We start from the raw sequence: 12342 nt of genomic DNA, 5'->3' as shown, positions 1-12342 counted from the left end.
AAGCCAAAACCAAATTTGTTTCTGTAGAGTCGATTCTGATTCATAGCAACCCTACAGAACAGAGTAGAACAGCCCCATAGAGTTTCCACTTCTGTAAATCCTTATGGAAGCAGATTGCCACATCTTTCTCCCATAGAGTGGCTGGTGGATTTGAACTGCTGACATTTTGGTTGGCAGCTGAGTGTTTAACTACTCTGCCACCAGGGCTCCTTAGGATGTGGTAATGGTGCAAATTAGAATGAATGAGGGGGAGAAAGAAAAGGTGGAAAAATTTTTAGGATTATTTCCCAGAGAAGAAAGAGCTGTATTCATCCATTCTTTTCTCAATGTTTACAAACTGTCCAAAGTCCTTACCTTTTCGAAAATGGCACGATAATTACCTACTTGATCCCTGTTACCTATCGACACTACCTTTCAGTACTTTATATCTTACACTATAGTGCCATTACTAAAATATCTGAAACTCCGTGCCTTTGACCTGCTTAGACCATCTTTAATGGTGGTTTACACTTACCATCTTCTGTACAAGTATCCTACACTTATGTAGTAAGCCTTTGTTTAACCCCCCAATAACACTTCTTAATCACTTTCTCATATACATAACCTCTGGATTTTAAAAACAGTTCCATTATTATATACACCGCACATCATTATTTACTGCATTTGATGTGTTTATTTACATGTTTGTTTTTCTCACTATTCAGTTAGGGTCTTTGAAGCAAGTGTCATATCTAATTAGGTTCTTTATTCACAGTATCTAGAGCCAGTCTGGATTTCATTGTTGGCTCAGTAATCTTTTATGTTAAACAAAAATAAGGTCTAAAACTTACTGAGAGGCTAGGTAGTAGGGTTGCCTTTGGAAAGGAGCAAGAGTTTTTTCTTCTGAATCAGGAAACAATGAATAAAAGACAAGTAAAACATGTGGAGGAAGAAGAAACCAAATGAGGAGGATATTAACCAACAGACTTTGCCTAAATCAGGCTTAGATAATATTCCTATTTTTTTTTTTTAAATGAGCTATCAGACAAAAAGACAAGTAGATAATAACTGGGAAAGGAAGTGGGACTAGAAGTAGGAAAAGGAAGGAAAATAAATGTTTTGCATAGATTTTAATTTAAAATTTTCTTTTTAAGTGATAGGAGCTGATATTGGTGAGCATTTATGTAAGTCACGTACTCTACCAGGCTTTTCACATACACCTCTTGACAATACTATGGGGTATGTTTTGTATCATTATTATTTTAGAGATGGGGAAACTGAGGTATAAAACAATTTAATAACTTGTCAAGTGATAACTCGGCTGGTAAATATCAGACACCATGCTTGAACACAAAGCTTAGACTATCAATTCTACAAAATCGCCTGGACACAAGTTTAAAAATTCAGAAGACCAAACTATCTATAATACTCAGGTTGATGACCTTCTCTACTCTAGTAAGGAGTGCTTGGGTGGCACAGTTAAGTGCGGGACTTTTAACTATGGTGACTCAGAAGAGAGTACTGGTGACTTGCTTCTTAAAGATCATAGCCATTGAAAACCCTATGGAGCAGCTCTACTGTGACACACATTGAGTCGTCATGAATCAGAATTGACTCAACAACAACCGGTTTGATTATTTGTTCTTTTGGTACCCCAGTAATTCTCTGTATAGTTGTCTTAATTGCTCATAATTTTTATGTGGCATGGAAGATACTTATGTACAATTCAAGTTTTGATGTTGCAAATAGCATGCTTTTCTAGGGAATTAGCACAACTACTAACAGATAGTAGGGGCTCAATAAATGTTAGCTATTTATGAAGATGTTAAACTTGATTGAAATAACATATCCAGGAGATGAAGGGAGTATTTCTCTTTTGGACCTACAGAACCTAAAGTAAGTCATTTACTTTATCAGAATATAGTGAACTATATACTATTCCTTTAAAATTTCATGTGCTATTTGGACTCTTTTCAACATATATTTACTGAATGCTTATCACTTGAAGTCAGAAAATAAATCACTTCTCATGCTTGTGAACTTAAACAAGATGGAACATTTTTCCATTTGTTTGTGTTCAAATTCCATATACTCATGTAGTTTGTTCATTTCCTGTTTTCTGCTCCTATGTTTGATGTAGTCTTATTTTTTTAATCAATCTACCTGAGCTCTTTAAATAAAATAGATACTGTCTTTTATATATGTTTGCTTTGTGAAAGAATTAATTTCAGGTTGAATATATAATAAATAAAAACAATTTATGATTTCAGGACTGACTCAAGGCTTAAAATTCGTGTTCAATATGTCAACTTTCCAGAATACCACTTCCTCTTCCATCATTTTCCTGCTAACTGGTGTTCCTGGGCTGGAAGCTTTCCACACCTGGATCTCCATTCCCTTCTGCTTTCTCTATGTAACTGCCCTCTCAGGAAACAGCCTGATTCTCTTTGCCATTACCATTCAGCCCAGCCTCCATGAGCCCATGTACTATTTCCTCTCCATGCTCTCCACCACTGATCTTGGCCTGTCCATATCCACTCTGGTCACCATGTTGGGAATATTCTGGTTCAATGTCAGGGAGATCAGCTTTAATGCCTGCTTGTCACAGATGTTCTTCATTCAACTCTTCACTGTCATGGAATCCTCAGTGCTATTGGCCATGGCCTTTGATCGTTTTGTGGCCATTTCTAATCCTCTTAGGTATGCCACTATTTTAACTGACCTGAAAATAGCCCAGATTGGAGTAGCAATCATCACCAGGGGAACACTAATCCTGACTCCTATGGTGGTACTTCTTAAAAGATTGTCTTACTGCCGTAGCCACGTGCTCCACCACTCCTACTGCTTTCACCCTGATGTGATGAAGCTCTCCTGCACGGATACCAGCACCAACAGTGCAGTTGGTTTCGTTGCCCTGATAACCACTGCTGTGGTGGACTCCATTTTCATTGTTCTTTCGTATGTTTTGATCATTAAGACTGTTCTCAGCATCGCATCCCCAGAAGAGAGGAAGAAAGCCTTCAACACATGTATCTCCCATATTGGAGCTGTTTCTGTATTCTATATTCCATTGATCAGTTTGTCCTTTGTCCACAGATTTGGGAAACAAGCCCCACTCTATGTTCATACTCTAATTGCCAATGCCTACCTGTTAATCCCCCCTGTGATGAACCCCATCATCTACAGTGTGAAGACCAAACAGATACGTAGGGCTGTGATAAAAGTTCTGCTTTCCAGGGTGCCAATGAACTAGATGGGAGTTTCAAATTTTCAAGTCCTAGTCATGTTAAAGATAAGGAAAATGACACTCCAAGAGGCTAAAATGTTTAGAATCATACTGGAGCTGAAAGTTACCAAAAAGATCATTTAATTTCAAGTAAGAAGACTGTAGGCTAAGAGAGATAACTATGAGCTAGAGGTCCTTTAGAGTATCACCATTTTCCTTTAAAAACCACAATGATAATAAGAACATTCATTTAAGGTGAAAGATTTTCAATAACCTTGAAAACCAATGATCCAGCTTATACATAACTCAAATGTGGCTTTGGTTTGTTTAAAATACATGGAAGAATGTAAAGTTTGTGCTTGTTGTTTTACATTTTTCCTGTACAGAGAGAAACACCATCATATCTGCTCACAAATGAGAATAAAAAGTATATTACCAATTGTAAATAACTCTTACCACCTAAATCTGTCACAGACAACTGTCATTGCCCGTGGTTAGTGAACTGTTCCAAAATATTCTCCCCGTCCTTCCTTGCCTCTGGTCTCCCTGGCCTATCATATGACAGCTAGTTTCGGTAACAATAAATGTTTTATTCCTTTGTCAGTAATCTAATCTTTTTTGGTCAGTTGTCCTTACTTTTCCTTTCTTCTTTGGAAAAGATTTCTGTGAAAAATAACTCTTCTTAATTCAATTCCATTCTGTATGGTTACTTCAGAATTACTAATGTCATGTTTATGGCTTAGTAAATCTGTCCTTGTATTTGGCAAAGATCATCTCAATGAAATTAATATTCTTTGAGGTGCCAAAATAAACAGGAACCAAATACAGAAATGTTTAAGCTGGTTGGATTTCTGATGCTATCACATCCTTCTCTTCAAGGGAAATTGAAGTGGGTATGCCGGCCAGGCTCCAGACAGGAAAACAGAAACCATATCAGTGATTTTTACAGGGAGTATTTAATATAAGGACCTGGGCAAACATGTATTGAAGGAATGAAAAAGCAAAAAATGAACATAGAAATAATACGGAGATAGTAAAAGAAGTAACTTCCATCTCTATGGCTATGGGGATGAACCTCCCTCTGTGGTGGAAACACATTCATTCCTTCCACCTTGAGGCAAATATCTTTCTGAGGCTTAATAAATGGTATTTTTTTTTTGAGGGGCAAATATCTTTCTGAGGCTTAATAAATGGTATTTTTTTTTTGAGGGGCAGAAATAAAAGTACTGACCATTTGAATGTAATTTTTCAATTTAATACCTCAGGGGTTGGAACATCCCCTAGATTGCTCCTATTTACCCTTCAGTATTCTCCTGTACATTTTTCTGGGCTACATTTTCATCCATCAATCTTATTTCATCTTGTCTTATATAGATCATACCTTTTCTTATGTCTTTTGTGTATGAATTTTGCTCATATTCCAGAGTTCTTATGAATTTTTCTTTTATTCAAACATTTTTCTTCTTTTTCTAGGAAGGGGGTAGAGATTGGGCATATGTGCTTACTCCATTTTCCTTATGCATAGCCAATTCTTTTTTTTTTTAATATGAGTTTATTGAGATGTGATTGATGTACCATACAATTCATTCATTTAAAATGCTAAAATCAATGTTTTGCCAGTATAGTCACAGGGTTGTATAGCCATCACCACAATCAATATTAGAACATTTTCATCACTCCAATCCGTAACCCGGTGCCCATTAGCAATCACTCACTGTTCCTCTCTACCTCCAGCTCTAGGCAACCACTAATTTACTTCTTGCCTCTATAGATTTACCTATTCTGAACATTTCATGTAAATAAAGTGATACAGTATTTGGTCTTTTGTGGCTGGCTTCTTTCACTTGGCATAAGGTTTCAAGGTTCATCCATGTTGTAGCATGTACATTATTGACAAGTAATATTTTGTCGTATGGATATATTCACCCATTTTCTAATTTAGTCAATTATTTATTTATAGGAGTATAAACTCATGGATATTTATTTTATATTTTGGAATATAATTCAATAGTGCTTTATCTTGTTCAAATTGTACCAGCTTTGGCCATTGGAATGTCTTTCAATGGGCTCTTGTTTTTCTTTGACATATTCCCATCAATGTGTGTGTATGTGTGTGTGTTTAGCACTTCCTTCCTTTCTAGCACTATAAGATATTCCAAGTTTATAGTGTATATTTCATACCCCAGTCCTAGAATCAACGATTTATCCAAGAAGCCCTAGTTCCTTTTATTGGAAAATGGTATTAGAAACTAAAATCTGGGTGCTTAATGTACTTGGATCTTTTTTTTTTTTTTTTTAATCCTGACAATCTCTAACTTTTGAACTATTTAATCCACTCACATTTAATGATATTATTTATATATTTGGATTTACCGCTGACATTTTACTTTTTTTTCTATGTCTCTTTGTTACTTTAATGCTTACTTTTACACTGAGTGAATATTTTCTAGTGCAACACTTTAATTACTTTAATGCTTTTTTTCACTATTTTTGTTTCTTATTTTCTTAAAAGTTTCTGTAAAGCTTACCATATGTGTCTTATCTTAATTTATATTAACTGATTCATATTTCAGTTAATTTAATTACAGTGAGATATTGAAATGTCACTCCTATATAGATTTATTTCCTCTTCCCACTTTTATACTGTTGCTGTTATACATATTATATCTATATATGTTATAAACTCAGCATTACATTATTATAATTATGAATTTATATAATTTTATGTATTTTAAAGAAGATGAGAGAAGAAAAGTATATATTTATAAAGGTTTTAATATTAAGCTTATTTACCATTTCTAGTTCTCTTAATTTGTTCCTGTGGATTTGAGTTACCACCTGGTATCATCTCCTAATTCCAATACAGTTTCGCTTCCATCTCTTTTTTGCTCTTATTATTGCCAAATGAATTACATTTCTATATGATACACGTCGGACACTACAATTATATGTATGTTGTTTTCACAATTACTTTTTAAATCAGTTAGGAGAAGAAAAAAGACACATGGATTTATACAATTGCCTTTATCTGCAGTCTTTTTTAATGGATTTGTATTACCATATGGGGTCACTTATCTGAATAGGGTCAATGGATTGAATCCATGTCAATTTGTGATATTGTATAACAGTTTTGCAAGATGCTACCATTGGGGGTAACTATGTGAAGGACACACGGGATCTCTGTATTATCTCCTACAAATGCATGGGAATATACTATTTTCTGTAAATAAAAAGTAAAAACAAACACATGAACAAAAAGATAAAAGAGAAATTTCTACCAAATTATATCTGCCTGCCCACTCCATCCAACCTTCTATTTCTTTTGGTGTCAGGTCATAGTGAAAATGGTTCATAACTGATCAAACACTAGGCCCTGAAAGTAATAACTAAGGAATAGATTTTATTGGGTACGTTTTAGGGTTAGGCTTTGGATCCCTTGGGAAAGAGGACTGTTTGGATAGCCTTGCAGATCTGCTTGGTTTTCACACTATAGATTATGGGATTCATCACAGGTGGAATAAGCAAAAACACTTTTGCCATAACAGTGTGTATATAAGGAGGGGCTCTTTCCCCAAACCGATGTACAAAGCACAAGCTAATGAGAGGGATGTAGAAGATAGCAACAGCACCCATGTGGGAAATATAAGTGCTGAAGGCCTTGTTCTGCTCCTCTGGGGAAGTGATGCTCAGGACTGTTTTAATAATCAGAATGTCAGAGAGAAGAATAAATACAGAGTCTACTCATGCAGTAACTATGAGGGCGGCAAGTCCTAAAACACTGTTGATCTTGTTGTCAGAATGTGAAAGCTGGATTACATCAGGATGGAAACAGTAGGAATGATGGAGCACATGGCTTCGGCAGAAGAACAGGTGCTTAAGAAGCAGGGTTAGAGGCAATAGGACCACTGTTCCGATGACAAGGATGCCAAACCACACTTTGATGATTCTGGAATCAATCAAGATGGTAGCATATCTCAGTGGGTTACAAATGGCAGTGACGCAGTCAATAGCCATTACTAGGAGCACCGAAGACTCCATGACAGTAAATAGTTGAATGAAGAATGTCTGGGCAACACAGGCGTGGAAACTGATCTGTCTTGCATTGAACCAGAATATGCCCAGCATAATGACTAGTGTTGAAATACACAAGCCCAGGTCAGAGGTTGAGAGCAAAGAGAGGAAATAGTACATGGGTTCATGAAATCTTGACTCAGTGATGGTGACAAACAGGACAATACCATTCCCAGAGAGGGCTGTTATGTAGAGACAGCAGAAGGGGATGGAGATCCAGGCATGTGCAACTTCTAGTCCTGGAACTCCCGTAAGGAGAAAGATCGGAGAAGAGAATGTGATGTTAGGAAAAGAAGACATGATTACTATGGAAGGATAATCCTGTTGCAATAAAATGTCCTAGAATGAGAAATGATAATATCATTCAGCAAATTCATTGTGTTTTCTATTAATTGTGGTTAGATAAACCAAACTGGAGATTTTTCCTAAGAGTTTATCCTCTCCTTTCTGCTCCCCAGTTTTGATTTCTTTTTTTTTCTGCTATATTGAACTTCCCCTCCATAATTCCTATTTCTAGATTGATAAAAAAGAAAGTGCATCTTTTTTTTTCAAATCACTGGAGCGTTTTCGATCCTCTTAACACTTTGACCACGAGCAATTTCTTTCCCTCTTCCTTTTGTGCTTTGTATACAGATGGAGTAAAAAAAAAATTATCAAAATAGTCTGAAAGTACCAAGAATTTAGTGGAGACACCAAAGTGATATTAGTTTTTGAAAAAGTAATATTTATTATTTAATAAAAACATACATGCATTTGAATGTTTGTTTTAAAAATTCTATTGCATTATCACAGAATTTTAGCATACATTTAAAAACATATAGCCTTTAAGTAAATAATTTTATAGAAGTCTAAATATCTTATTTACTATTTCTTGCCCAGTGAATCTTACTCCTGTCCTGCTGTGATGGTCCTAGCCAAGGGTGAATTTCTGCTCTTGATTCTTATGTGCTGTCACTGTAGTTGAGTCAATACACAACTGTTAAAGAAAATTCCTCTGTAACATCAACTTCAGTAACTTGTCCTTTCAGAGTGAACTATATTAAGTTTCAGGGCTAAGAGTGAACTGGGTGTGTGGAGACCTGATATCAGACACTTTTTTTTTCTCTCTCCAGTAGAGAGCTGCCAATCCTACATGACAAAGCAGTCACTTTGTCTAAACACAAATACTGAAAATGAATGCATTTATTCAGTTATTCAGCAAATACATACTGAGTATCTACTTGGAACAGGCGTAGGAAATTACACACTAAGCATAACAAAGTCCTTGACTTCAAAATGTTTAGGGTCAATGAGTGGACAGAAACAAGCGAACAGGGAATAACAGAATACAATGAGACTGCTATGAGAGCACATGAAGAGGGCAACAAACTCATCCTGGGGGCTAAGGGAAAGTTTGAGTAATGATGTCTAAATTAAGAACCTGAATTCTAAGTAGAGTTGGCAAGCGATGGGCTTGAGGGCCAGATAAAGGAGGAGAGAAAGTGTAATAGTAACATAAGAAGCTTTGGAATCAGAGGACTTAACTTAGACTATTGCTGATGCTGATACTTTGCAATGTAGTTAACAGCTATCATTTGTACAACCTCAGTGTGTCAGATCCTATATTACGTGCCTTGTAGAAATTATCTTATTTAATCAGAAAATCATATTATTTATGATTCCAGTTTTTCAGCCAAAGAAGCTAAAATTAGAGATATTAAATAATTTTAACAACAGTAGAAAAGCTAAGATTTGTATTCTATTTGTGTAATTTTAAAATTTGTCGAAGTTACATTATGCTGCTGCTTCTCCATGGGATGGTAAAAATTTATAGAATAATGTTAAAAAAAAAAAAAAAAACTTCAGCATTACATATGCATGTGAATTACTAAAATAGAAGTATTCACTTTAGTTTTTTTTACCCACACAGCCATATTAATCACAATTCTTTGGGCTCTTAATAGTCATATAAATACATGTGTAGTAGGGTTCCAAGCACTTAATATTTGATAGATTTGTTTTTCATTTCCTGATTTTTCATTGCACTATTTAAAAATTTCCTTGTCAATATTCAGGGAAGGCAGAAAACAATTAGCTCCTTACATGCTAAAATTTTCAGACTAGTGCACGTTGTATAATGGGGCCTTCTGGGATAGTGGATTTGAATCATGGATACTTCGATTAGGTTAACTCATTTTTTATAGCTATCAATGACATGTTTAACCTGTTAACTAACTTCAAGTCCATCTTCTGGTAATCAGCCTGTCTTGACTATCCTGACCTCTTTACGGGTATTAAAGTCTGTTATTCTGAATGGAGCAACACCATCTCCATTTTGAGGAAAAAAAAAAAAAAGCTAAAATCTCATGCCCTGATAATGATAAATCACTATATTTTTAGAAAAGTTATTTATCTCCTTGAAGCTCAGCACTCTGAGGCTTTCTGTTATATGTCCCCAGATAGCCCACATTCTATGTTTCCTTTCAAATTAATCATATTTTTCTTGGTTTTTATGGCAGCAGTCTGGATGAATGGCTCAAATCCAGTTTTGGGGCTATTCCAACTCTCTATTTCTAGCACCACAAGTAATAAATTTCAGATATTATCTAAGGAACCCCAGCCAGATTTCAGATTGACCACATACCCTGGATATTTTTTGTTTTTCAGAAATTCGTAATTTATGGATCTTCTCAGGATGAAGATTAAGCACTTTAGGAAGAATCTCTGTTCTTTACATCTAAGCTGCCTTGAAAAGAATAAAGAATAAGACACTAAGGCCTCTCCGGTTGTAAAATCTTAAATTGAAGACAATCCAGTAACAGCTTGTCTTTGCCTGACTGCTATAACTTAGTCTTGCATAATACTTCCTTTGATAAAGCCAAATCTCTTGTTGCAAAATGAGCCCACATCAAGCCTTCTAATGTTAATAAATGACCATTGTCTCTCTGATGCCCCCGTGCTTACACTGAGCAAAGAGGATGAGGAAAAGTCTGGGTTCCAATGTCCCATTCTATTCCCAGAATGAAAGGATTTATGAAGAATCTATTCTCAGGTGAGTCACTTACCTGTCAGATAAACCTGTTCCTGAGGGATCTTTCTGGTCAACTGCATTTATTTTTATTCATTTGTGCTTCCAGAGTCACTCTGCGTAAATCTACTTGCTTTTCTATCTGGTTTCATGCAGTAAAATTGCTGATATTGTTGTATCTTTGACCTGTTATGATTGATAATGATATTATATGGCAGGAAAAATATAAATATTGAACAAATATGAGGAGTATATACGTATATATTTTTTACACCTGTTCTGGGAAGAAGACGACTTAAGTCAGCCTATACTCTGGGATTTTAGATCCAATTTGTCCACAGAAAGACCTAAAGATTTTTTTTTTTTGTCTTTCACACTAGAAATAGAAAAAATAAATTTTAGGTCGGAGATCATAAATAGCAGATAAATGTACAATTGTATCTTGCCATGGTCAGTGGCTCCCAAAACTGGTTGTGCATCATATTCTTCTTGGGAGCTTGTTATAAATACAGATTCTTAGGCCTCATCCCTGGGTTGTACAAATGGTTTACACTCAGTTGCTAACCTAAAGGTTGGTGGTTCTAACCTACCCAGTGGTACCATGGAAAAAATGACCTGGAAATCTACTTCCATTAAGGTTACAACCACACACACACACACACACACACACACACACACACAAACAACCACAAAAGCCCTGTGGAATAGTTCTACTCTGTAACACATGGGATTGTCATGAGTTGGAATCATGGCAACCAATAACATCAGTCTTCATCCCAGAACTAGTAAAATAAGAAATTCTGGGAGCAAGGCCCAGGAATCTGCATTTTAAAAAAGATTTTTCAGGCTATTATTATGTATCTGACCCTGGACCGTAATTCTTAGGTAATCAATCTATGAATCATCCTTTGGAAAACACTTCACAGACAATAGATACTTTCCTCAAAATCTGAATGTCAATTAAATTTTTATAGTTAATCTTACTTTCTCATTGACTTGTATTATCATTTCAAATAATATATCACATTATTAATTCTCCTTTTTAAGTGATTTCTATCATTTTAGTTTTTTTTCCCTCCTAATTATGCTTACATCAAGTAGCTTATGATTTTACCCCATGGTTGAGGTGAAGTAGAAGAATTGTCATTTAAAGTTTCTTTTAATTTAAATTACTCAATGTTTGTGCTCTTTGCTAAGTTTTTTTGTAAGAGGGCATCTCTATAATAAGCATTTTAATGAAACTACATGTTTGTAAATTTTGTTTCTCACTAAACATTAAGCTGAATTAAGGCAAGAAGCTAATCTTGTTCACATTTATATTCTCAACATGTCCTAGTACCTAGTTTAAAGTAGATGCTTACTACATGTTTGGTGTTGGAAGATGAGTAAGAATATAATTTGGGACTGCTATGTCTTACTCCTTCTATTCTTATAGCTGTAAAACTGAGGATCTTGGCTTAAATTATTTTTTATTCTTAGTCAAATTGGCCTTATACTAGCTTGGGTTAAGTTTCAGAGATTGTGTTCTCAGATTCCCCAAAGTAGCTCTTCAACTATATGGTTTCAAAAAGTCAGAAGTATAACCAATTGCTAGGTAATACAAGCAGAAAACTATGGGGTCAACATAAGAGAAATTTCTTATGTTAGACTTCCCAAACGATGGAACTAACTGAGTTATCACTGAAATTGTTCAGATGGACTGTTGGACAGCCTACTATGTTCAGTTCAATTCAACAACTATCTATTGACTGCCTGCTGTGTGTATTGTGGTGGCATGAAAGAAAATCAAGGCATTTTTTTCTTTAGGGAAATTACAGTCTTGTGGGAGCTATAATAATTACCATTCATACCTATCTACCTATCTGTCTATCTGTCTGTCTGTCTATCATCTACCTACCTATCTACCTACATACCTATCACCTGTCTATCTGTCTGTCTATCATCTGTCTGCCTGTCTGTCTATCATCTATCTATACAAATACACACACATACAGGTAAAGAAGATATGGGTAAAGCATTATGAAAGACAATTTATGGGAAGGAGAGATCAAATTCCTTT

At 35.3% G+C, this 12342-nt stretch overlaps 1 protein-coding gene, 1 long non-coding RNA gene and 1 pseudogene across 2 annotated transcripts in view; 2 read left to right on the top strand and 1 right to left on the bottom strand.

Annotated features, from left to right (window-relative positions):
* The window catches only part of LOC111748381 (uncharacterized), a 63227-nt gene that overhangs the window by 27207 nt on the left and 23678 nt on the right, over window positions 1-12342 (top strand). The window contains exon 3 of the long non-coding RNA XR_010322468.1: window positions 9923-10307. This is a non-coding gene — a long non-coding RNA (uncharacterized LOC111748381). The remainder of the gene's footprint in view (window positions 1-9922; window positions 10308-12342) is intronic.
* Window positions 2178-3818, top strand: LOC100671705 (olfactory receptor 51F2-like). The gene has a single exon (XM_023540590.2). The coding sequence runs from the start codon at window positions 2240-2242 to the stop codon at window positions 3230-3232; it is 993 nt and encodes a 330-aa protein (XP_023396358.1). The 5' UTR covers window positions 2178-2239; the 3' UTR covers window positions 3233-3818.
* On the bottom strand, window positions 6144-7876 carry LOC100671991 (olfactory receptor 51F2-like; annotated as a pseudogene).

The sequence above is a fragment of the Loxodonta africana genome, chromosome 7, assembly GCF_030014295.1.
Source record: "Loxodonta africana isolate mLoxAfr1 chromosome 7, mLoxAfr1.hap2, whole genome shotgun sequence".
NCBI lineage: Eukaryota > Metazoa > Chordata > Mammalia > Proboscidea > Elephantidae > Loxodonta > Loxodonta africana.
The sequence above is the reverse complement of the archived record's forward strand: the minus strand, read 5'-3'. Positions and strand labels throughout refer to the sequence as shown.

What these genes read in the sequence shown, in the direction of transcription:
- LOC100671705 (XM_023540590.2), top strand. Translation starts at nt 2,240, where the DNA reads ATGATTTCAGGACTGACTCAAGGCTTAAAATTCGTGTTCAATATGTCA.